Source organism: Alternaria ethzedia, assembly GCF_023757985.1.
Source record: "Alternaria ethzedia strain BMP 0044 chromosome Unknown scaffold_2, whole genome shotgun sequence".
Taxonomy (NCBI): Eukaryota; Fungi; Ascomycota; class Dothideomycetes; order Pleosporales; family Pleosporaceae; genus Alternaria; species Alternaria ethzedia.
The window spans coordinates 1,608,837-1,634,723 of NW_026056195.1; the positions used below are offsets into that span (position 1 = coordinate 1,608,837).

The window sequence follows — 25,887 nt, forward strand, 5'->3', positions numbered from 1 at the left end:
CAAGCTCTCCAGGGCTCGCTGAGATTCACAGTGCTTTCTTCATCGTCACGCGCGCAGCTGTTTTGAAGACCGTCAGGGTAATGTAATGACCTGTTTGCGCAAGATGGTCAATGGCGATGTATTGACGTGTTCGCCATTCAAACATACCTCCGTCCTCATCACACCCACCGACCGCCCCCATTCATGGGTACATTCAAATTCTGCAATACTATGTGAACCCTCCGCTGTTCGTAACATCCAACACTTCCAACTTCACGCATATCCAGAGCATCGAACGCAACCTCAGCACTACACTTATACATATAAATGGAAGACCCGGGCTTGTATACATTTCTGTTCTTTCCCTCATCCTCTCGCTTCCTCTCTCTGTTGCTATATCTCTTAGGTGTCTCAAATCAGAGCCATCACATCTGCCAGCTCATCCTGACTTCAGCTGCTACCCTTCGCTGTTATTCCCACACAATTCCCTTGCTCACCGATGGCTGCTGGCCCTCCCGTAGGTCAACCCTGGCTCGCCAACGTCGGTAACAACCCCAACATCAACCGCGAACCACCTCCTCCTCCCTATAACGCAGGTCCTGCACCTCCAGCTCATCAACCCGGCGCACCCGCAGGAGGTGCCCAAGTCGTTGTAGAACAGCAACACGCCCCTATCTACGGCCCTCCCCTCGGCATTGGTATCGGCGGACCAGCATACGGCATCCCTCCACCATTCGGTGGTGTCGGTATAGGTGCGTTTCCACCCGTCTTCCCACCTGTCGGCGTCATGGACCCCTTTATGATGGGCGGATACATGGGACCTGCTGGCGGTCCACTTGCTCCTATTCGCGCGGGCAACTTTCTTCCAGGCGCTCATCACGGTATAGGCTTTGGTCTGCACGCGGGCGGTGTACCGTTCCCGCCGCCTCCTCCAGGCGCTATCGCCGGCGTCGTGCCTCCTTTCGCTCCCGCAGCGCCGCTGTGGGCGGGAGGCGGTCTCGCTTTCGGTAACGTACCTGCCATGGGTGGGGTTGTTGGTGGAGTCATGCCTGGTATGATGATGGGCGGCGGTATGATGCCTGGCATGGTGGCTCCTGGTATGGCAGGCGCCCAGCACTTCCGTCCCGCGCCCATGTTCCATGACGGAAATCACGGACACCCAAACCAGCCTGCGCAGCAAGATGTCGGCCAGATCGCTGGCGGCATCCCCCCGGGAGTCATGCTCGTCGAGTCGGCCGAACACACCATCTTCTACCGCATCACAGGCAATCTCTGCCCTTGGCTTTCTCCTGGCTCGCAACTGCCTCTGGAACCGCTCGCTGCGGCTAGTACTACCGGTCTCAACCGCCTCATCCAGGTTTGCAACGGTGGTACTCCTGAAGATGAGTTGGAGCATTGCGCAGTCACGGAGTGTATTGAGTTGGGTAACGGTTTGTGGGAGAAGGGTCAAACGTTCAAGTACAACGACGCGGTTTCTAGGGTCTTGACGATGAAGGATGCTGGTTGGGACAATACGAGGAACAGGGGGAACGGTAACAGCCTTCATCTTTGGGGCCACCGTCTCTAGACGCTGGCTGGATGTTTTGTATGGTGTCGAAGTCGTCTTCTGGACTCGGCGGTTCTTGGCACTTCTCGCTGCTGGCGTGGATTACGTCTTATGATGGCCTGGTGTTTTCTGCATGCATGGTAGGCGCTGGGTCTATTTGTTGTTACTGGATGATGTTGATGATACTGCATCACTTTAGCTATCTTCAACGATGAATGAGTAAACGGTGTATGAAGATGTTCATGAATCTTTGATCAATCAATTCTCGAGCCACTTGCTAATGTCGTAATGCATAAGTGTACGTCAATTATGTTGTTGACGGTGCCTGGTTCGCCTGCTTCTTCTTACCGCCACCCAACTTCCTCCACAGCTTGTTTATCCAGCGCTCCTTCACCATCTTCAGAACCACATAGGCGAGGAACCGATAAACGATAGCGCAAATCCCCAGAGCCATGAGATTCATCTTCGGGTTCTTGTTCAGTTTGTACAAGTCCAGCACCTGCTCTCCAGTTTGAATAGGGCACTGCCCATTCACCTTCTGCCACTCTTCACATGTAAACTTCAGGCCACGTAGCGTATACGGCGCCATATTGCCAACAGCCCACTTCACAGGCGAAAGATGATTCCACGCCTGCAGAAAGTCCGGAACGTCGAGCGACAACACACCACCCATGACCTGCGCAACACTGAGGAAAACCGACATGCAGTTCACTGAGAAGCCAGTATGGGTGAAGAGCGTGTTGAAAGCGATACCTAGACTCTCGCCGCAGCTGGTGATGCAGAAGGCGTTGAAGGTGATAATGAAGTACGTTTGCGCATTGCGTTCCAGGCCCACGGCGAAAACGGCAAGGACGGAGAAGACGAGGCAGCTTATGATTTCGAAGGGCGTGGTGATGGAGATGTAGGTGAGGAAGAAGGCTTCGACGCCGTAGATGCGGTCGTCGTAGTCGCGGTAGAAGACGTCTCTCTCGATTGGGTAGACGGCGATGTTGTTGAGCACTGACTAAGGTTAGCATGGTAAGAGGATGTGGGCAGGAGGGTTACGTACTGCCGACGAAGTAGAGCGGGGCGATCTCGACAAGGAATCCCATCCTGTTTTGCACGTATTCGTAGTCGGTCTTCAATGGTGCAAAGTAGAGCGCAAGCACGATACCCAATCCGACAACTTGCATAACGCGCGCGATCAGAATGTCTGGCTGCCGGAACATGTTCTTCGTCGCACGCCGAATCAGAATCGAATATGCTGCGGCGAAAGACGATGGTTCTCGTGCCATGCTTCCCAGCTCAGCCGGCGTAGTTATTGACCCAGTTCGAGCGACAGGGTAGACATCAGCGTTCCACGACTCGACCAACTTGCGTACCTTCTTCCGACTGGCGGCCTCACGTCTCTCATGCTGAAGGTCAACAGTGATCAAATCGAGAGCAAAATCCGCTGGGTTGACGTGACGAGGACATTCGTAGCCCAAGTTGGCGAAATGGCCTAACATGTTGTCGGCAGGGCCGGCATAGATGGGATGTCCACCGCGGGCCAGGAGCAGGATGTTACCGAAATGTGCGAAGAGGTCGCTGCGAGGTTGATGGATTGTAACGATGAGTGTACGACCTTCTTGGGCTAGACCGCGAAGTACGTCCACGATTGACAGTGCTGTGAACGCATCCAATCCCGACAAAGGCTCGTCAAGCAACAGCACTCTAGGTTCTGTGAGTACCTGCACAGCGATTGTCACTCGGCGCTTCTCGCCACCACTGATGCCTTTGACAAGATCGTTGCCTATGAGGTTGTCTGCGCAGTCTTTGAGACCCATCTTCAGCAAGATCTCCTCGGCTTTCTGGATTTTCTGTTCTTTCGACATCCACTTCGGAAGTCGTAAACCAGCTGCATAACGAAGCGTCTCGCGCACTGTCAGCGACGCCAGCAGTGCGTCGTCATCCTGGGTCACGAAAGAACAGATGGAGTGGACGACCTCTTTGGCCGGGATGAGGCCGTTGTAGCTCATGGTACCGTACTGCTTGTACCGCGTGGATGTGTCGTCTTTGAGTCTCATCGCCATGCTGTTTAGCAGAGATGTCTTCCCAGAGCCCGAAGGTCCCATGATGACGTTCAGCGACCCCGGGAAGAAGTCGGCGGTAAGAGGCTTGATGATGTCCTTGGTCCAGCGCTTCCGTAGCGAACGTTTTTCCACGTCCATTCCATAGCCCTCTAAACGGATGTCGATCGTCCGGACGTTATCTGCCACACGCTCGCTCATCTTTTCTTTGCCAGCAGAGGCGTCCATATTTGACGGTCTGGCACGAGCCATGGCAATCTCGGCGTTCCAGAACTTGAGCAGCACGCCTGCTCCCACGTAGAAGGCGATAGCGAATCCAAGAAGAGCAAGTATTGGCCTCCAAACCCAGTTATTCGGGAAGCCAAGAGAGTCCATGATGAACTCTCCGTCGTACTCTTTGCAGGCTGGGTTTGACCGTCCGCCCTCGTATGGACAATCGTAGAAAGAGCCTGAGAATTCGTTGGCGCATAATGCTCCAAAAGCGTAGAAGACATAGGCTGTCCACTTCGTCCAGCGTACATAGATGGGGATCGTGTTCGACTGGATAAAGTAACCGCAAGCCATAGACTGCAAGGTATAGGCTAGATTAGCCACCAAACTCGCTCCAGCGAAGTGTCTTGAGCACGCGACACAGGTCATAGCGAAGCATACGGCAATATACTGGTGTAATAGTATGATACCGAAGAACGTGAGAAACTGGCCTCCGTCCGCGCGAAATCCGCAGAAGAAGTAGTAGATCAACGAGAAGATGAGAGGCACTGGTACATCCTCGAGCAGAATTCTGGCTAGTCGTCTGGAGATGAGAAAGGCTGGTATGCTGACGACACCTTGTCGTGCCTCTTCGTCGAAGAGTTGGATGTCGGTCGTAAGTCGATATGTCTCGTAGAGCAAGATTAGATAGCCCTGCAGCGCCGCTGCATTGTACAATGCTCCTTGTCGGGATCGTATACCAGATAGTGAGCCATCGAGCTGTAAGAAGATCCACCCTGTGATAACCGCCATACCGATGGCTTCGACAAGACTTCCAAACAAGCCTAGGATCAACCAAGTCAGCGTGCGTTCGATCTATAGAGCTCATATTGAACGTCTTACCCATTGGGTCACGAATCGTCACAGTCCATGTTCGTGCGGTAAGTACACGAGTCTGCTGCATGAGCGACGTTTTACCGGCACGTTGCTTCTTCCTCTGGTCGTGCGTCATCGTAGTGGCCGGAACTGGTGGTTCGGACTTCTCTTGAAGGCTACTACTGCAATGAGACCTCCATGCTTCTATTACGCGACCAACTCGATCCTGTGCCGCCTTCTCTGCTTCCACGCTCCGATTGTCGACACTGACGACGTCGATGAGATACTCCGCTGGATTCGTAAACGGAGGCATTTCATGACCAAGCTTAGCAAAGTACGGAAGGCATTCTTTTGCGCTGCCAGCATACGCAGGACTGCCCCGAGACAAGAGGATGACATTGTCGAAAAGATCCCAGATCTCGGAGCGCGGTTGGTGGATGGTGACGATGATGGTCCGTCCGTTTCGAGCAAGAGTCTGGAGGGTTTTCACCACCTGGTGGGCGCTTGTCGAGTCGAGTCCAGTGGTCGGCTCATCCAGCCACAAAAGCGAGGGATTTGATAAGAGCTGGACGCCGATACTCGTCCTCCTCTTCTCTCCGCCACTGCAGCCCTTGTGCGCGTTGTTACCGATCCTGGTATCTGCAGCTTCTTTCAAGCTCAGCTCCAAGATGACTTCTTCCACCAGCTGCTTCCTCTCTTTTGCGTCAACAGAAGAGGGTAGTCGCAGTTGTGCAGCATACGTCAGAGTCTCTCGGACCGTCAGCGTCGGTAGAAGAATATCCTGCTGTATGACATAGGCGCTCCTGATGCCGGATGCATCCTCGCTACCGTTGAATAGGGTCCTTCCTGAAGTGGCAAGTCGGTTTCCTACTGCCAAACGCCCACTCATGGAGTTGAGTAACGATGTCTTTCCGCTTCCGCTTCCACCTATTATGGCTGTGAGGCTTCCACTTGGCATGTCCGCCGAAATGTCGTCAAGTATAGTCTTGACATGGTTGGTCTCTGGTGACGCCTTCTTCTTCGAGAAGGCACGAGCAAGTGCCGTTGGCGATTCATCGACTGAAACTGTGAGGTGTTCCAATCGCACAGAAACCGGGTCAACTGCGCGCAATGAGATGCCGTGGTTGTCGCTGAGATCGGTAGTTGTGGAGTCTCCGCGGAGTGCTGTGGGAGGTGTTGCAGGCGCCGCTTCTTCTTTGGGGCCGGGCGGAGCGCCAGCTGACGCCGAGGGTCGCCCTTCCTCGTTTCCCTGCATAGGCCCTGGCTCCATCGTCTCTAGTGACTCCATACCTGGGGTTTGGTTAAATGTTCATGATAATGCAGTCGCAAAGGATGAAGCGCGCAGCGCGCATGGATTTCTTCAGTCGCCGCTCACATGTCACGACGGAGATTCTTTGGCGCGATACGACGTTGTTCAAACACGCCCGCCTCGCTTGCCAGCCGACCTGCATGCAGGGGCTTGGCCGGACTCTTCTCCTACAGGTCTCATTCTTACTTTTCTATAGTTCGCAGCTCGTTCTTTGAAACTTGCAAAATCAATTCGATGGCTTGCTGTATATTAGCAACTCACATCGCGAAGAACTGGTGTTGTTCGACGAGCCTGGCTACGGCTGACAGTATGGAGGAGGGTTCAACCTCGCAGAGCTGTTCAGACCGGGGGCGGGCAAAACCCCAGCTCGGAAGAGCAGCGTTCCAGCCAACTTGCCAATCTTGGGTAGCGGAATCCTGCGCGAGATGCATCTTTATGCAAATGGAATTTGAGCAAGCAAAATAAACGACGCTGCCAATCAAACCTTCGAACATCCAGTAGAAAGGGTACAAATATAGACGTCCGAGGCGATTGCTCAGGGTTTGTGTTGGTTAGGCCTCCTCTCTGTTCTACAGTTCGTTGCATTGCGTGGTGCTGGCTCCTCGGGGGGACCTTTCGATAGTGCGCGTCTGCTTCGGAGGGCCCGATGATGCCAACCACCCCGCATTAGAAGACATTGAGGATGCAGGTGATCTAAAACGCGGACGGCCTTGAACATGTGGAACCCCGTATGAGATATAGAGCCAGGGCCCAAAGAGTGATTACTGAGCAAAACCCGATTCAGTGTGAACGATAGACCTCGATAGTATACGCGTGAGACGCTGAGAGCCACTGTTCACTTACCGACGGTACGTACCTCGATACGTACCACGCCTTACGCGAGACTCTTCACACGATAAAGATTCGGGACGGCCTCCCTACCTGAGCGAGGGGCTGGGTCTCACGGCCCGATTACGAGTGAACTCCACATCGCTTCCGAAATCTCATATCTAGCTTTCGGCGACGAGTGGGCCAGCAACAAAGTTTGCGGAATCAGTAGCGGCAGCGGGAGGATTGTTCGATCTCCAGAAAGAATGGTATCCACCTGGATAAAGAAAGCAGAACAGCCTCGGGAGTCTGCAATTGACAGCTGCCCCCTGTGTCTTGCGTCGGAACACCCTTTTGTATTTCGCTCGATGCGGCGTCCTATTGGGCAGGGCCAACTTTCCGAGTTGCATTCCAAGGAAGTTCCACCAACCCATTATTCACATCGATCTTGAAGGCCTGATTTGCGGACGGTAAATAAATCCGCTGTCGTTTCCAAGTTTGCAATGCGCGGAGATGCGCGAACGGACCGGCTAGTCCCAGATCTTGTTGTCTTGATGAAATGCAGGTGCGAAGACAGCGGGAGATGTACCATCCTGCCTCTCCAATGTGCACTAAGACCGAGACTACGGCTTCCAATGCCGAATATCTACATACCGTAGGATCACCAATGATGTCTTGAGCTTCATGGGTGCGTCTTGAAGATGTTTCGCTTTTTGGACAGCCACAATATTGTCAAATGTCGAATCCGTATAGGCAGCGCGTTGGGCAGAAAGATTTGAATCCTAAAGTTTTGGCGCGCCGGACGTTGCTTCCAAGCCTGTCACTGTCACTCCGCCACCTCCATTCCACAATTATTGACAGCCTTCACTTACGATGCCGTCGCTTGTCGCAACGGTTTTGCGGCTCATATGATCGCCAGTAGGCACATATCACGCCCTTAGCCATTAACCAGCTTTTGCATAGTGGATATCTTACACCCATCACCACCTGGGTACCCTGCCGCTTTCCGATCGTCGACAACAAGCTGCATCCTAGTGAATGCCCTACTTTCTATCTGACACTCGCCGTGGGCGGCCTTGATGGCCGAAAGCCACGCGATGCTGTGGAATGCTGACACAACCTCGCTCTTCGTGTCAGCTGCAGGTCCGTTGAAGGACGTCAGCCAACAAGGCTGCATATGACCCTATCCGGACATCTAGTTCGCATGGACAAGCAATCACGTTATCCTATGCCGACTAGACTGGGAATATTGATGGCTTGCGTCAACCGCCACGCGCGTCCTGCCTCGTGGACTGGGTCCAGCTAGCTACGCTGACATCGGTGTGAGATTATTCGCGAATAACGGTGTAGGGTTTGACGTCTACATCCCACGAAGCCAGTGATGCACCCCGAAATCTGGCATTTTCACCGGCATTATCAGGATGAAGGACGTTCCATGCAGGTTGCATATGCAGGCACCATCGTACGAGTAGTGGTTCATGGCTTTTGTGTTGCATCGCGAGTCGCGTATGTATCTCTCAGGGTCGGAGTTATATCCATGTTCAGACGACAGATATATGCGAAGTACGTACCCAGATCCGGTATGTACCGGTAAGATGAATACAGTACATCACCAAGTGAGTAAGTGGAAGGTAGATCGGTGGGTGGCCTCGGAAATAATCAGAGACCTATTTACGACTCAGATGCGAACGGTCTGATGGCTCTAGACTCTGGACTCTGGAGTCAACGGGTAGCTGCTGTAACCCTACTGTTGTCCCCGGGCTTATCGCTGGGGTCTCTGGGATCATGTGGTTGTAGGGGACATCGGGTCAGGCTGGAATAGATGACGGAAGGTGTCAGAAATTGCCCTCTCGATGTTCGCCTTGCGTGTGTGACTACGTATACCCTCGATCTGTGACGTTAAGTAACCCACGCGACTGGGTGTCAGGCCATGTGCGCAACGTCGCGCAAGATTTCACGACATCGGTCCTACATTGAACCATGAAAAGAAATCGGCATCGTCTCAGGACCATGCTCTCTGCTCCTCTCGTCCATCCATTGAGACCTAGTGTCAGGTACCGACGGCGCGTTCCCTCGAATCAGGCTATATATTCAGACCCTTCCACCGGGCCTTTCGGATTATACCCCCCAACTCTGCCTAAGAAGCGTGGGGGGTTGCATTCCAGATCGTCCAGGTCAGAAGGACCGATGGCGTGCCGTGGCTTTCCTGCTTTGTCGCTGTTGAATCCGCATAGCTGGTAGCAACGTTCGTCATTGCGCCGCTGGGGAAAGTGTACCGGTCCCATCGGATGCGGGTTTGGGCCGGACGAACGTAACCGTAACCGCCCTCCCAAGCCGCGACAAAGAGATGTGCGACAACACCCCACGCATGCCGTTTTTTGAACCTGGTACCCTGGGCCGATCTGCCTAACGGCTTGTGTCGCTTTACAGTGGGCTCCGGCAGTGCGATGAAGGATAACTCTTCTCATTGTGGATGCTTACTTTACTCGCTTCTGAAAAGATGTTGATGATCATCGCCCGGTTATATGCACATGGACTTTCTGAGTTGTGGCTGCATGCTGCGCGCTCGAGTCATGAATCCCATAGCGACGCCAGGCGATGAGTTCGTTCCAACGAGGTCGCGGAGGAAGCTCGCCAAAGCGTTTGATTGCTGGTAAGCGGATTGGAGGAAGAACGTGCCCGCAGGAATCTAGATGCTGTGGCACGGTTGGTGCTTACGGTTACCGTGTGCACCAGCGCCGCACTATAGCTCCTCACCTTATCACCGAGGCAGATCGTGATCGCCCATTAAGCCATGCGTTCCCTGCGACGTTGCGATGAGAGCTCTGTGAGCGGAGTGGATACCAGCGTGCATTTCTGTGCCGTGAGGCTACCTGCATATATACGTGTCGTCATCGTACTGAGAAATAAGGGAATGCCGGCCTGCTATCGGACCTATTTCAACAAGTGCTGCAATGCCATGTGTACGAGCATGCCTCGCCCATGCAGGGTTGAGTGCATCGCGATCTGACATGCACCGCCCAAAGCCAAACGCCGCCCGGCTGAACACACGGGCTGTGTGCGAGACAAAACATTGCCAAGAACAAAACTGTGCCCCATGAAAAATCCAATCCGAAGTAAATGCGAAGACATGCAGTGCCGTTTTCCCATACCAATAACACAATACCGTCGGGAGCACACCCAGCCAATGCAACCTAATCGTGAGGCCGTAGTGCGTCGTTGCCGGTCCGAGCCTTGTAAACCGCCCTCCGACGACCCACCAGATATCATGACTCCTTTTTGCGCCCGCAGAAACACCGATTGAATAAGGAACCCTAAATGCCAAGTCTGAACCTCAAAGGTCGTGTTGTACCTCCACATGCCGACGCTGTGGCATCGCCATGAGAGCCGTGCGCAAGGACCCGAGTCCCACGCCGACCAAGCCAACAAGCGACGTGATAACGACTCTCCTATGGTGATGAGCCGAGATTGGTGAGTGAAGATCCCATGCGGAACGTTCACAATCCGAGTGTTGGCAAAGAAAAACTCTTTCGTGCGTCCTGCAGGGCTCACGTAGCGAGAAAGTCCCAGCCCCGGAGTTTTATCAGCCTCTCCCAATCCCAGCTCTCCTTTTGCACCTCTGGGTCGGGGGATGACATCAGCTCCCAGACCTGGTCAACGACTTCTTTCGCGAAGCCGATGTTGCCTAGGCCTGTGCAGGCAATGAGGCCGTTGAACGCCCGGTTGATCTCCACACGCTGCTCTTCCTCGAATGCCGCGCACCCGATCAAGAACAGGGGAAGTAGAACGTTACTTTGGACCCACCCTTCCGCTGGCAGTTCGTTGATGTATCGGATGCCGTCGTCGACGGCGCTCTTGATGAATGGGTGTGGCTTCGAGTCTTTCGTTGTGCGGTAGAGATAGACCCAGGTTGCCTGGCGATAGAGCATCGAGATGGTGTAGCGCGGAGATCCGGGTGGATGGGGGCATACCCATCCGCGAAGGCCGGCGTCGATGGCATGGGCGGCGAGTAATGCCTCGTAGTCCATGACAGGCTCCTCTTTGTCGTCAATGCGACTGCGTATTTTTCGTCGCAGGTTGCTGATCTTGGATATGAAGCCGAAGAGTCCGTCAGAAACACCGATCAACCCCGCGGTCTCCGGGCTGATCTTGAAAGGGAGGTTGAAGTCGTCCATCATGGGAACCTCGGTGCCGTCAAGGGAGGTGATCTGACTGGCGATCCAGTGGTAGTAGAAGAATTCGTCGAACAGGGTCTGGAACTCGGGGTTGGAAGACTTCTGTGTCATGGCGATCTGTTTTGCTGCTATCATGTGCATCCGGTATTCGCCGGAAGTGTTACCATCGCAGATGGAATGCAGAAGATGCAGTAATATCTGAGCAACGTTAGAGTCCTCGTAGACCATTACACCACCTTCACCAGCTTTTTGCCGTTCAATGTCGTGCTTGAGAAGCTGCAAAGCCTTGCCCCGGTGAAAGACCTGCCTGTCCTCGTACTCCTGTAGTGGAGTGACCGAGTACATGTGAGAGGCCGACAGGCACAGCACGGAGTGCATCAGGCCTTCGTGTTGAAGTGCCATGGGCAATAGGATCTTGGTGAAGGGGTTCGACGACTTGTCCCCGTGTAACGTTAGGACAGCACTCGCTCTGCTGGAGAAATGTTGCAAAAGCTGACGGTCAAGATCATTTTCGACTCCTTCCATGAGAGGCGGGAGGTCGAACTTGACATCCGAACTTCGCTTCCGAGCTGTTGGAAGGTTAGCTTGGCCCACTACCAAAAAGCAAACACGCAATGCAAGACCACATACCTTCTGCAGCCCGTTCCTTTCCACTCTTCCAGATTTCGACGGGCTTGTAGCCTTCGCAATGGATGTTGTTCTTCTGACACGACAGGCCTGGACAGCATTAGTACCTGTTCCATGATCACGATGCCAGGGCACAATTACAGAATGGCTTGGTCTCGTCGCACTTCTTCTTCCTTTTCCGACATGTTGTGCACCCCGTCTTCGATCGGGCTTTTGCTTGCTTAGCAAGAGTGGTAGGTGAGCGAGGAGGGTGTATCCTGGGTCGGCCGCGGGCGCGGCGAATCCGTACAGGTTCGGTTGGGGAGATGGGTGTGTCTTCCGGAGACGCCTCTTCCTTGACATCGGCCAACTGAAGTTCCGTCTCTTCCACCTTGGGTACTACTTCGAGGGAACCCGTTCGTACATCTGATCGCTCCTCTGATTGTGATTCCGACGGGCTAAATATGTTCGAATCGAAGTTGGGAGTGGTAAACGGGGAGTCGCTAGCGGACGACATGGAGGGCTGGGGCGATGAGCTTGTGCTCAAGCGGTTGCGAGCGCCTGGCGGCGAAGGGCCGAAGGAAACGGTCGAGATCATTCGAGCCAGAGTTGGGAAGGTTGTTGGACTACTGGTGCGAAGAAGCGCGCATTGGGTGTCCAGTCCGTTCTGCGCGCGAGTGGTAACACGAAAGAGTGATGTTCCTCTAGATGCGTCGGAGCCGAGAACGATTCAATGCAACGAGTGGCAACCAGGGGGTATCTTGTACTTCTGCCGTTCAATGCTAAGCAGAATAGTACAAGTGGTAGAACGACGCGGCAGCTGTTCCAACGAGAGTAGAGCAGAGTGTCGCAGAGGGGTCCAAGCGGTCCGCTCCTGATGCCTCGAGCGATCGCACGGTAGGTTGCGTGAGAGCGGGGGAATGCGTCTTTAGCGAGTCGTGGGCGTCCGCGGAACGTCCAATAGGATCTGGGTGGAACTAACGGCAAAACTGCGTCGTTCCGAGATGAACGGCTGAGCTGAACACAGACCCGGTGCGAGAGCAGGGGTGGGCGAAAGCCAGTTATGTTGGAATTGGAACGGGGTAAGCGGTCGATGTCGATGTCGTACACCCAGGGGGGTTGTAAGTAGCGTGGGCGTGCGGAGAAGCGACAGAAAGTGTGTGAGAGGAGATCTGCTTGAACGAGTGGGATTTGTCGCTAGGTATTAATGTGCAGCCTGGATAGCTTCGAACCGGGTTGCGCAGCAAGGTAAAGGCGAGAGGATATAGTGTGTTCAAGTAGCGTCGCAGCGACGACACCAATTCGCCTCTAATGATGGTAATGGAGGATAATCCTAGAACGAGTCCACTGGTCCCGCTGTAACCATCGCCCTGGGCCGCCGTCGACTTAAAACAGTGAGTAGGCCGACGCTCGATTTGAAGCACCGGGCAGGCGAAGGACAGTGTTGACGACAACCCAAGACGTAGCGAGGGCTGCAGTTGGCTTCGTGAACAGTCGCCGGTGTGAGCGCTAAGTCGTCTGGAGGCTGTAAACCTCGTGGAGCATTGAAACGTGATGTTCCTAGTGTATGTATCGAATGGTGCATGAATCGCTTTCGAGCGGCTTCATATCTTGGTTCGCAGGCCTAGCCACTCCTCAGATCTCGTTGGCTGCACCGTCTTCAGCTCAAGGCGGACAATTCAGGATCAGCAGCAGGTCTTGTGCAAACGCCGTAGGACACCTTTCCCGGCGACGCACTACTTTGATCGCTCAATCGCTGACAATCAGATCCGGTTCGCCATGTATTTGAATTGCTCCATGTGCTATCCACCATCACCACACAAACGCCATCATTTCACGGCCGCGCACGCAAATGGCTAGTCGGTACGCGATACTTGAGGCGCCCCTAGCCGATAATCAGCCCCACGCTAGGATGCCCAGCCCATCGTGCTACATCTCCGCGATGTCTTGTGTGTGTGACCTGACGACACTACTTCTCCACCTTTGCGATCCGGTCGAATCGGACCTTGTCATCTGGTTATAGAGAGTTATTGAGCGCAGCCGGCAAGACGATCTTAACATGCTGACATCCCGACCAGGCCGCATCGAGTGTTTCCAGCATCAAGCCACACCTGGCACGTCAGGGATTGCGAGGCCTGAAGATCATCACAATAATGACAGCAGCGTCTGGTAGGTCCAGCGATTAACGGCCGGCCAAAGTTTGTTTGAGATGTCATAAGCTCGCATACACCCTCCCCGCAATTGGTAAGCCTATCAGCAGGTCGCGATCCGAGCACTGCAATATTTTGTCGTTGGGTTGGGCATTTTTTTCGCGAGCAGTATAGATGTCAATTCTCAAGCAAGGGCTTCCGCTTTTTGGGCTTCGTGCTTTCGAAACCGTGGTGTCGCACGGTGGACTTCCCTGCGTGCTGAGGATCTGGTTACTTTGCGGCCGGAGCGGGACGACGGGCACAAAGGCACGCTCCCAAAGCTGGCTCCAGGGCGGGTTTCCGCAGTACCCTGACTTCGGTCCCAGCCGAAAGCTTTGACGGACTCGAGTGCAGAGCCCGATAACAAGCCGCCTCTCCTTGCGTGACGAGATGGTCAGGCATGCTCTCAAAGACCAAGGTTTTTGCAGTCTTGAGACGCGTCGAAATGTGATTTGGGCAGCATGCTACGGCGTTCTTCGAAAACCGCTCGCAAGTGCCTAGACCCACCACCGGCAGATGACCGTGAATCAAGTTGTCGAAGCTCCTCATTTGGCATGATTCGATGAAAAGTATCATGTCTCGGACCCGCCGTCTCATCGCAAGGTGGAGCCTAGTTCCCATTCTCGATCTTACCGTCCCCAATTTGGAATCAGCAGTGGTCTTCTTTGAAGTAAATGCCCGTCTCGACGAGTGCATGACGTAGCATACGACTTATTGCACAGTATTCTGATAACCGACACAGAGATCAGATGAACTCAAGAAAGATGGGTCAGACAATTGTCCCTGCGTGGTGATAGCGGCGCCCCGATGGCTGACCGTTGTTAGCCCGTTTTTGCGTAACGAAAATGACGGACGTATGCAGCCGAAGGGGACAGGCGAATGACTTGCATAAGGACCTTAGCGGCGTGCTTTGGCTGCGGGGTCACTTCCCGTCCCATTCGCCAACACTATTGACGCAGACAACAGGTGCAGACGGCTGCATATGCACCAAGTGTTGAGCCATGATCAAAACATGTCTGGTCTGGAGTTGGGCGACTCGCAGTAGTAGTATCAAGGGTTCCATGAACGGTTCGTGAAAACTCCCGACCATTCCGTTTGACATCTGTCATGACGTCTTGTCCGGTACTTGCGTGGGTACAATATCAGGAGATGATCAGACGTGTTCTTGCCCTGGAGGCCACCCGTGTCTGCTGTACATGAGCCAGGATGAGGTTTGTTGAATGCGCAGTGCGACTCCTGCATGTTTGTGGCGCGGGCTGAGTGCTTTGCATGCCGGTCTCGTTCCGAAGTTCCGCCTTGGATGCTAACGCGACTTTATTTGCAGCCTCATACGAAGATTCCGAGTTGCTACTCACAGTTGTATCCTGATAGTGTTCGGTGTGCCTCGTAACGCCCTCACAGGACTTCTACCTGGCCGATACAGTACATATTTGCTTACCATAAGGAACCCACGGCTCCCTAGATTTCCCAGCGGATGCAGGCGCGGGCGGGTGATCGACTAAATTCGAAAAGTACGGGACTGTTTGTTGCCGCTGTCTGCGAACACGTATGCGGCGGGGCCTGCTTGACTCTTCAGGGTTGACCTGCAGTACAAGTTGCATACCATAGGCAGGAGCTAATGAACCACACCAAAACAAACCCAGTAGACGGAAACGATGTGGGTGTAGGAATGCTTCTAGCGGCAGGTGGTGCTGCGAGGGTTGGGTGGATGTGTTTCGGGCTTACCTAGGTACCTAGGTGATTGACGAGCTCTGCCGCAGCAGGTATTGTGTCGTAGCTCCAAAAACAGCAGCTTGTATCGCCCACGTTGCAAATTGTTATGAGGTAGGCGATATGTCGCTCGTGGTGCCTTTTCGTAGCACGGGCAGCAGGGTGGTAATGTTCACGTGATCTGGGATCAGACGCGCGGATCAATTGGTCCCCGAGCTCCGACGCGCTTAGACGCGTTCGGCCATGTTGTCACTGCTCAAGCATCAACTAACGAGACAACATCACCGCCTCACCATATCAACCAGCGTGCGAGCACCATGCGTACAGAGACTTAGAGTCGCCTAAATCACACTGAGTAGCGGCTGCAACTATGTTCAACTTCACGCCCCTACTGGGCGCACAGAGCTCCTCACCCGCGTCGCAGTCGTTGCTGGAGTTCGATGGAGGCATACAAATCTTGATCGATGTTGGCTGGGATGAAGATTTCAGTGTAGAGAAGCTCAAAGAGATAGAGAGGTAGGTCCTTGATCTGGCTGCGAACGCGATGTGGAGCACAGCTGAAGTATGGGCTGTTCATATGTGCTGCACGCGCCTGGGAAACACGGGCAGCGGGTAGCAAAGTCGCTATATAGCAATACACCATACATACAGGATGACTAATTCAGATACTGCAGACATGTCCCCACCCTCTCATTCATCCTGCTTACTCACGCGACCACTGCGCATCTCGGAGCCTACGTCCACTGCTGCAAGAACTTCCCTCTGTTCACGCGAATCCCCGTCTACGCGACCAACCCCGTCATATCGCTCGGCCGGACGCTGCTCCAGGATCTGTACGAATCCACGCCGCTCGCCTCGTCCATCATCCCCACCGAAGCTCTCAGCGAGTCCGCATACTCCTTCTCTTCGGCGCTCACGGGTGGAAAGAATCCCAACATTCTTCTCCAGGCGCCTACGTCGCAAGAGATTGCCGATTACTTCGCGCGCATAAATCCGCTTCGATATTCCCAACCGCATCAACCCATCCCTTCGCCGCATTCGCCTCCGCTCAATGGTCTCACCATTACCGCATACAGCGCTGGACACACGTTGGGAGGTTCAATATGGCACATACAGCATGGAATGGAGTCGGTCGTCTATGCCGTCGACTGGAACCAAGCCAGAGAGCATGTTCTCTCCGGAGCTGCTTGGCTTGGAGGGCCTGGCACTGGTGGCTCTGAAGTTCTGGAGCAGTTGCGTCGTCCAACTGCCTTGATCTGCAGCAGCAAGAACACCAGTATGGTCAAGGTGGCTAGATCGCCCAACAAGCGAGACGAGGCCCTCCTCGAGATGATTCAAGACACAGTGGCCAAGGGCGGAACCGTCTTGATCCCCTCAGACTCGAGTGCTCGTATACTGGAACTGGCCTATCTTCTTGAGGAAACATGGGAGCGGGAGGCAACAAACGCGGAAGGGGGCGGTTCACTACAAAGCGCAAAAGTCTATCTTGCGAGTCGAACAGGTGGTGCAACAATGCGATACGTACGCAGTATGTTGGAATGGATGGAGGAGGGCATCGTGAAGGAGTTTGAAGCCAGCGCTGCGGATCAAGATCGGAGGAACAAAAGCGGCAAAGAGGAAGACCGCGCCAGAGTCCCGTTCGACTTCAAACATATCACACTGGTTGAGCGCAAGACCCGCGTAGCTAGGATGCTAGGCGCCAATGGACCGCGAGTGATACTAGCAAGTGATGCGACGCTCGAGTGGGGATTCTCCAAAGATGCTATTCGAAGCCTGGCGGCCGACGAAAAGAACCTGGTCATTCTCACTGAAAGAGCTGGCCAACTGGGCGCCCAGAAGAAGGGTCTCGGCCGATATCTCTGGGAACTGTGGAACCAGCGCAACGCTTCGCCAGGGCAGGACGCTCCTTCTACAACCGTAGTCGATGCCGCGGGCGATCAAGCGCCGCTCAATACTATACGGACAGTCGCACTCGAGGGAGACGAGGTTCCGCTTTATCAGCAGTTCCTTGCCGGCCAGAGACAACGGCAAACTACCATGGGCGGTGATAATGCAGCAATGCTCGAAACATCCGCTGATGTTGTCGACGACCGATCATCCACCGAGTCAGAGAGTTCGGAAGGCTCTGGTGATGGATACCGAGGAAAAGCCCTCAATGCGACCGTCGCTCTTCAACATGCACGAAACAAGCTTGGCATGACAGACGCGGAATTGGGTGTCAACGTACTCTTACGCCGCAAGAACGTCCACGACTATGAAGTCCAAGGAAAGAAAGGAAAAGAGAAGATGTTCCCGTTCCAGGCCAAGAAGCGTCGAGCGGACGACTTTGGTGATCTGATCCGACCCGAAGATTTTGCGCGCGCGGAAGAGGAAGACAACGCTGCTGGGGAAGCTCTTCGTGGTGAAGGGACGAAGAAGGAGAATGCTGTTGGCCAGAAGAGGAGGTGGGACGACCTACTGAACAACACCGACACTAACAAGGCCAACGCCAATCAAAAACGACGGAAAGACAAAGAGGCTCGAGAAGGCGAGGACGGAGAATCGGACAGCGAACCAGAAGACGATCCAGACAAAGTGGAAGGCCCATCGAAAGTCATCATTGAGTCGGAAACCCTGGAAATCCGGTGTCGCATTGCCTTTGTCGACTTTTCAGGCCTACACGACCGCCGCACGATTCAACAGCTTATTCCACTTATCAAGCCTCGCAAGCTGATCTTTGTAGGTGGCGAGGAAGGCGAGACCTTGGAGCTTGCAGAGATCAGTCGCATAGCGCTGAACGCAAACACCGATTCCGCCAATGCCATCGATGTCTTCACACCCACAGTCGGCGTTATGATCGACGCGAGTGTCGATACCAACGCTTGGAGTGTCAAGCTCAGCCGCAGTATGGTGCGCAACCTCCGTTGGCAGAACGTTCGCGGCATGGGTGTCGTGGCCATCACTGGTCGCCTTGCAGCTGCAAGCTTGGAGCCAGAAGTCAAGGAAGAGGCAGATACGCCCGCGAAGAAAAAGGCTCGACTCGATGCCCCTGCTGTTCCGGTGTCTAGCGACAAGAATGACGATACACCGATTCTCGACGTCGTTCCTACAAACATGGCTACCGCTGTTCGATCCGTTGCACAACCTTTCCATGTCGGCGATCTTCGTCTTGCCGATCTGAGGAAGCTCATGAATGCTAATGGCATGCAAGCGGAGTTTAGAGGCGAGGGTGTGTTGGTCATTAACGGGACAGTAGCTGTGAGGAAGACAGCTACTGGCCAGATTGAGATAGATGGAGGTGCTTACGGTAATCTGGATCCAAGGAATAATGATGCAGCGACTTTCTCTAGGGTGAGGAGGCAGATATATGAGGGTTTGGCTGTGGTTGCTGGAGGTTGAGCGTGTGGATATCCCAATTAGGCACAATTCTAGACATTGGTCGATTACGCGACATTGTTCACAGCTCACAGACAAAACAGAATATCTCGAATAAATCAGCTATACATCATTCGACTTCTATGAGACTGGCGCTCATTTAGGCAGGTGCATTATACTGACTATGGTTACGTGAACACCAACGGGTACAATATGAGCGGCCGAATCTGGGAATTCGCCTTTAACAGTGTGAGGCTGATACTAGGCAACTTAATAACCTAATATACTAGCCAAAAATCTGCTAGGTTTCCAGATCGGTGAACGTGCTTCCTCACCGGAGCAAGGCTTTGCATAGCCTCCCTTGGTATCGCAGATGAATTTGGGTTGCGCATCCGCTTTTCTTAGCATGCGTCTTCGTGTGACTTCTGCTCAGCTACAAAAGGTCGCTCTCATTGAACAGTTCGTCAATAACTGTTGTACGTGTTGGTGAGAGGTCATACAGCATGATGTTCGCTCATGTTAGCCAATCAGCCGAATGCAACAGTTTACTTGGGGAGGCACAAATGGCTTGAGGTCACACCATCTCGGTTACTCAGGCTGCATGTGGCGGCTGCCACGTTTAAGGCTGATCGAACTTGCCTTCTAGCCTAGTGACTTTCTGCCATTATCGCCACCCCTCTATCGTCGACATCTCTTTTTCCGTCGTCCGAATGCGTCATCATTAACCAGCTTCCGACTGTAGTTCCATGACCGATTGTTGATCGCACGACGCCTCATACCCCAGCTTCACGTCGTGCTCGTTTCGTCGCATACAAAGCTGTCGACTGGCACCGGTCCCTCAATCTCGCTCTTCATGCGCCTCCTGCATTTCGAAAACGGTCATCTCAGCCTGGTTGAGTTCCAGGGCAACGGCACCCCACCTTACGCCATTCTTTCGCATACGTGGGGGTCAGATCTCGACGAGGTCAGCTTGAAGGACATCGCAGATGGAGTTGCTCTGCAAGACATTACAGATAGCACAAGCCGCAGGAAACCGGGATATACTAAAATTGTCTTCTGCGCAGAGCAAGCAGCAAAGGATGGTTTAGAATACTTCTGGGTTGATACCTGCTGCATCGACAAATCAAGCAGCGCGGAGCTCTCAGAAGCAATTAACTCCATGTTTCGCTGGTATCAAGAGGCGGCAAAATGTTATGTCTATATGTCGGACGTATCGATCAAAGACACCAGCTCCTTCCAAGCCAGCCGATGGTTCACTCGCGGATGGACACTACAGGAACTTGTTGCCCCGAAGGTCCTCGGTTTCTACTCGGTCGAGGGCGAGCATATCGGTGATAAATCCTCATGGTTACAGGAGATAGTGAACATAACAAGGATACCGAAGCGCGTCCTTCAGGGTGGTAATCTCTTTGAGACGAGCGTTGAGGAGCGATTATCGTGGGCAGATACGCGTTCAACTAAACGAGAAGAGGACCTCGCGTACTCTCTTTTGGGTATATTCGATGTCCATATGCCGCTCATATACGGTGAGGGCAGAAGGAACGCCTTCTCAAGGCTCCAAGAAGAGATAACCAAGTCTCGAAGCGGTGAGGCACACTCTACAGGACCCCATCCGTTGTAGACCCAAGCGGTTACCTACTAGCCAAGAAAAGCGCTAACAGCTCCAACAGCAACGGCAATGATGGTGGCATCTAGGCGCATGGGACCAGGTGGGGTTCCCCAGTCGCATAATGCAAACGGTTGCGCACACATAACAGGGCGGACGGGCAATATCAGAGTCGGCGGTCGCGCTGATAATGTCAATACCGGAATTTCTCTCAGAAGATTTGTAAGTGAGATCTTCTTAAACTCAGGCTTTGCTTGAATGTACTCCCACATTTTAGTCGCGAGCGAGCTCTCGAGGTTGACGCCGGCATCATCACTTCAAGTCGAACAGTGCATATCTCTAACGCGTTACTAGGCATCAGACTTACCCTTTTCGACAGGAATCTCCAGAGAAACTGGGTCTGTGGACGTTGGCCTCGATTCTAGCGATATCAACACCGGAGTTAGAATCTGGTGATCAAGTGTCGCCGATGTGGCTGATCCGTTTGAGAAACCCGGATGTATACTATCCATACCGCTGGCGAGACATTTACCGAGTATGTAATATCAGCATACACGTCTTACAGGTCCGAGAACGAGAACTTTCAAAAGAGCTAAAAGGAACAGCATGTTCAACGTGGCCCAGAATGAGACATCGGAAGCGACCAAAGTATCACGCGCAAACCAAACGCTGTATCAGTCGACGTCATGAATAGCGTTCATTACATGAATCCCCGTCACGACAAACAACATTGATATGATATACGACCGCTATGTTTGCCTTTCCAACTTGGCAGGTTGAGAACGCGTCAACGAGCTAGATCGGTAGAGTATCTACTCTTCATCGGTGATACCAGTCGACGACCCCTTGACATGGTCGCCGGTGATATTTCCAGTGTACTCCATTCGCTTCATCCCCGTTTGGTCTTTCCTGACCACGATGCCAGTGTTACCATTGCTAACGCGCTTGTTCGCAGCGATACTCCCAGACTCTCCCACGAACGCAGTTCCAACCTTATTTCGTATTCCAGTGGTAATACCATCCACTGTATTGCCTGTCACATTGCCTGTCTTTTTAATGATCTTTGTGTCCTATCGCTATGTTAGCAACTGGTCTAGAGACAACAAATACATTTCTTACAGGCTCGTTAGGCCGCCTTGCGTTACGTTTCTGGTCATCAAGGCCCATGATTTGCAGTATGGTACAACTGCGGATGATTTGATGCTGGCGCTATCCTGGATAGATGGACAGCGAAGAGGCAGAACATGTTTTGCGCTCGAGATGAGAGCGCGTGATATATACCTATGCCGTCCGGCTCTGTTCTATCAGGCTGAGGGGATCTCAGCTTGCTGCCTTGGAGCGTTCATCCAATGGCAGACCTAGGCTGGTCATTCATATATTTTTTTGCTGCCTAACTGGCCAACGACCAACGACAAGTGATCGGATGTCGTCATGTGTAACCTGTACAGCCTGCACCCCATGAACGCCTACGAGCCGAGTCCTTTGGGGTCCTCCTGAACTAGCCACTTAGGTTGCGCATCATTCGAGGCTGTGCATGCCGAACTGGCCTATCCTCATGGATCCAACAGCCCTGGAGGGACCTTTTCTCTGCTCGGCTAACCCTAGAAAGGTCTGCTGGGGTGGCGCATGAGAGATGCGCCACCCCAGACCTTCAGGAATCGGGACAATCCGCGCTGACACCCGTCGCACACAATGGTCTTTATATACCTATCCCTGGACACATCTGAAGCCAAGATCCCACTCTACATCTAGCCACACATTTTCATTCCACTCCGTTCCATCACCGACCTCGATATCTCGCTACCAGCAGAACCGTATCTCACCTGTACGACTTCGCTGCCACCACCTCTCTTCGTCCAACTCCTCAACTACATCATCGATCGAATCCGCATCGCGGGAAAAGTCTTTCCGTTTACAAAGATTGGTAGACCTTCTGGTCCAGCGGAATGGGCCTATTCAAGAGCGCTTGGGATCGGGACTTCCTGATCACTGTGGTGGCAGTATTCGGCATCGCCAGTATCAGTCTGGCACTAGTTTGGGGCTCTCCCTGTCCTGAGGCCTCTCCTATAACGCAAAACAACAGCACCGGTCCTACAGGTGATATCACAGCGGGTCACGACATCGGCTCTGCTTCCACTGGCATCGACGGGAAGCCGCCGTCGACATGACCGTGCCATTATGGCTGATTGTGACCCTGGAGCTGTGGGCGAGCATGGCCGTGATGGTATGGATGAGCGTGCCTGTATGGCATCCCTCTTCCACCTGCAAACTAGTTCAACTGACTGTGCCTCGGGAGGAAACAACGGCTTGTGTCTGGCGATGTTGTCAATGCGGTGTGAGTACTCCTTCCCTGGCAGGTCGCGACTGGATAGCGAGCTGACATCCTTTTCTACAGTACTGTACCATGTTTTTCCCCGTGCTCCCAATACGGCGATGTACTGGCCGACGGACCAGGCAAACGGAATGGGTTTTACGAGCACGACCGTGGGATTAGTGCCTTACTACGACTGAGTTAGCAGAGGATGCGGATATATACATGTCAGATAATAGATTGGGGTCTTGTGTAACATACTCTTATCTGTTGCCGCCATAGAACTTGATTACGCGCCAGCCTGCGGCTTCTCTTTTTGGTCCTCCTGTGACACGGATGCGCGGCCTGCTATGACGCGCTCTCGCGCGTCCATTCCTTCGAGCAAGCCTGCAAGCGTCGAGACACGCGCATCTATGGTACTGGTTGATGGCGCATCATGATGTCTGTTCTGCGACTTTTGTACGAAGGGTTAGCATTTCCCTAGGTAATGCGTAGGGTTGCGTCTCACTGTCGCACTTGCCTAGATAAGCGCGCCGATGCCCCACATCCTTGCCTCAAATTGAAGGGCAGCAACTGCGCCACAACTGCATAGCGGCCAAGTCTTTGATCTAACGGGTTGCGCAAGTATTTTCTTTCTATGAGTCCTCTCTAAACGACTGCACGAAAATCGCGCTCGACCAGACACACCATGCCGTCCAGTACTGACGAGGCGCAAGCGCTCGGCCATTCAGAGTTTTGGGACCAACGGTACGCAAAGGCCGACGGAACCAAGCCAACACATGAGTGGTTTCGCGCTTTCGAGGACTTAGAGCCGTTCTTCAAGAAGCATTTGTTCGACAAGACAAGGGAAGAGGGGAAGGATGGAAAAATTCTTCACTTGGGCAGCGGCGATAGTGTAGGTTTCCCATCATCATACTGCGGAACGCCGTGAGCGGCTCAAACTCCAACACCCAAGCGATGATAGAATCGCAAAACATTACTTTCTTTTCACTAACAATGCGCCGTTGTTTTTGTGACTAAATATCTCAAATCACTGACCCGTTCCCAGACCATCCCCTACGATCTCCTGAAGCGAGGCTACACGAACCAGCTCTGTATTGACTTTTCCTCAATAGTCGTCGATCTGATGAAATCGCGGCACTCAAATGAACCTCAAGTAGAGTGGAGAGTTGGTGATGTACGGGATATGAAGGGTATCGATAGCAACTCTGTGGATGTCGCCTTCGACAAAGGCACGCTAGATGCCATGATCTACGGCAGTCCATGGAGTCCACCCGAGGAGGTTATGGAGAACAGCGGGAGGTATCTCAGCGAGGTACGTAGACTGACGAGGCACGAATGTGTAAGCTCCGACACATGCTAATTGCGAAAAGGTCTGGAGGGTATTGAAAGATGACGGTGTCTTTCTCTACATCACATACCGCCAGCCACACTTCATCAAGCCTATTCTAAACCGGGACAACGAGTGGGATCTCGAGATGGAAATCATGGGTGGAGGCGACACTTTCCAGTACTTCGGCTTCATCCTCAAGAAGTATACAGCAAGCGCAAAATGAAAATTCAACAGACGGGACTGCGTTTCTAGATGAGTTGCATCCAAAGGCTCAAAATGGATCAAGAGTATGAGGCTCGATTAGCTGTAGGTGCGCCCCAAGAGGCATGCACTGTTTGAAATTCTCTATTAAAATGATGTCAAGATTTACGATATCTGCAGGATGAAGACGAAGATTAGCTTCCCCGTAGCCCATATGCAATGGCGGGTTTCGCTGATCGCACGGGCCATCTCCTCTCTGCTCTTTCTCTTTCCCACTCTTCGTCCCTCCCAACTACTTCGTATACCCCACACAATGCATCTGGTATCGATCGAACTGTCCTAACTTGTCACCATCTACACAGACACTGTCTTGCATGAAACAGTCGACTTTCCATCCTTGAACCCTGGCGTGCACACGATCGGTGCGGAACTCTCGAATACTAGCTCGACGCTTCCGTTCCTCGACCCATGAAACTGGATGTTCGCGCTCGCATTCGCCGCATTCATGCCGATTCCAGCGCCGATGATGATGGCTTCCGGGGTCATGTTGAAGCCGCTTCCCAGACCAAAGTCGCTGGATCCAGCCTGGAGTCCGCCTGTATCGCGTGCGTTAGTTAAAACCGGCCGCATAGTAATTGGAATACATACCTCCATACGACACATCGGCTTGCCAGTTGATGCCGCAGCCTACACCAATGTCGCCAAATGGTGGAAGGTTACCCGCCGCAGCGACATTGCCGGTTCCGCTAGTCGATGTGACATTTTTTGTCAGACTCGTAATCTCGACGCCGTTGGCTCTTCGGTGTTGATGCGGAGTTGCTGATGCGAGCATCTGCATCGCGAGGAACGGTAAGACGAATTGGGCGAACATGATATCGATGACGTTGACGATGCGACGCGGTTTCAGAAGAGGAGGGCCGATGTATATATAGAGGGAGAACTGCCGTTGGGTAAGGCTGCAGATGGTACAAAGTTGTACTTATAGTCGGTGCTTCTCAAGGTTTGATGATCAGGGGCCCGGCGAGACTGTCTTCATCGCCATTCAGGCTATTCATTACTTCTGTGCTTCTAGTCGACTTCCATCTGTTCTACAGTACCTCCCGGACGATCCGGTAATTGCAATGGCGAGTAAGAACCGCCATTCGGTCCGCACCCAAGTCTGATAGGGGGCTTACGGTACGTTAGCAGGAAACCTAAACTCCACGCGACGATGGCAACTCTATTTTGACAGCCGCAGGTATTTTTGTATACAACGTACTGACGCTCTGCTGAACATGAGAAATATGTTTCGCGATGTTGTGGACGGACGCAGGGTCGCAAACTAATTGCCATCTAGACAATACGCTTTCGCGTTCGGCGTGATCTCGGGCCTTTTTCAGGAAGTGTTGGGCTGTACTACCGGCCCTCACGGGTCTAACCCTGCCGTCAGCGATGCTGACGTAGATCACGGTTCGTGGATGGTAAACTAGCTGTGTCAGATTGTGCACCGCCAGAGCAGGCGCGCCACCTTGACGTCTTATATTAGGAGCTCTGCTTATAAGGCTGGGCAGTGCTTACTCGATACCTCACTTCAGTTCATCGCACCTCATCCAAGATGTTCACCCCTTTCGTCTTCGGTTTACTTTTGGGAGCGGCGCGTTCAGTCGTG

General features: G+C 53.2%; 7 protein-coding genes across 7 annotated transcripts; 3 read left to right on the forward strand and 4 right to left on the reverse strand.

The window, feature by feature from the left end:
• Positions 1-478: 478 nt before the first annotated feature.
• Positions 479-1,546, forward strand: J4E87_001328 (uncharacterized protein; the record flags this gene model as incomplete). Its single annotated transcript, XM_049372974.1, has 1 exon — positions 479-1,546. One exon carries the CDS (start codon positions 479-481, stop codon positions 1,544-1,546), a length of 1,068 nt encoding a protein of 355 aa, XP_049237632.1.
• Positions 1,547-1,832: 286 nt separating this feature from the next.
• On the reverse strand, positions 1,833-5,926 carry J4E87_001329 (uncharacterized protein; the record flags this gene model as incomplete). Its single annotated transcript, XM_049372975.1, has 3 exons — positions 1,833-2,524; positions 2,574-4,607; positions 4,666-5,926. 3 exons carry the CDS (start codon positions 5,924-5,926, stop codon positions 1,833-1,835), a joined length of 3,987 nt encoding a protein of 1,328 aa, XP_049237633.1.
• Positions 5,927-10,302: 4,376 nt separating this feature from the next.
• Positions 10,303-12,133, reverse strand: J4E87_001330 (uncharacterized protein; the record flags this gene model as incomplete). Its single annotated transcript, XM_049372976.1, has 3 exons — positions 10,303-11,498; positions 11,560-11,646; positions 11,698-12,133. 3 exons carry the CDS (start codon positions 12,131-12,133, stop codon positions 10,303-10,305), a joined length of 1,719 nt encoding a protein of 572 aa, XP_049237634.1.
• Positions 12,134-15,804: 3,671 nt separating this feature from the next.
• J4E87_001331 (uncharacterized protein) lies at positions 15,805-20,409 on the forward strand (the record flags this gene model as incomplete). The annotated part of the gene is made up of 3 exons (XM_049372977.1): positions 15,805-15,950; positions 16,109-18,764; positions 19,573-20,409. The coding sequence occupies 3 exons, from the start codon at positions 15,805-15,807 to the stop codon at positions 20,407-20,409; spliced, it is 3,639 nt and encodes a 1,212-aa protein (XP_049237635.1).
• Positions 20,410-21,206: 797 nt separating this feature from the next.
• On the reverse strand, positions 21,207-21,561 carry J4E87_001332 (uncharacterized protein; the record flags this gene model as incomplete). The annotated part of the gene is made up of 2 exons (XM_049372978.1): positions 21,207-21,464; positions 21,514-21,561. 2 exons carry the CDS (start codon positions 21,559-21,561, stop codon positions 21,207-21,209), a joined length of 306 nt encoding a protein of 101 aa, XP_049237636.1.
• A 1,832-nt stretch (positions 21,562-23,393) lies between these two features.
• J4E87_001333 (uncharacterized protein) lies at positions 23,394-24,261 on the forward strand (the record flags this gene model as incomplete). Its single annotated transcript, XM_049372979.1, has 3 exons — positions 23,394-23,600; positions 23,754-24,020; positions 24,079-24,261. 3 exons carry the CDS (start codon positions 23,394-23,396, stop codon positions 24,259-24,261), a joined length of 657 nt encoding a protein of 218 aa, XP_049237637.1.
• Positions 24,262-24,593: 332 nt separating this feature from the next.
• On the reverse strand, positions 24,594-25,381 carry J4E87_001334 (uncharacterized protein; the record flags this gene model as incomplete). The annotated part of the gene is made up of 3 exons (XM_049372980.1): positions 24,594-24,835; positions 24,888-25,179; positions 25,376-25,381. 3 exons carry the CDS (start codon positions 25,379-25,381, stop codon positions 24,594-24,596), a joined length of 540 nt encoding a protein of 179 aa, XP_049237638.1.
• Positions 25,382-25,887: the final 506 nt, after the last annotated feature.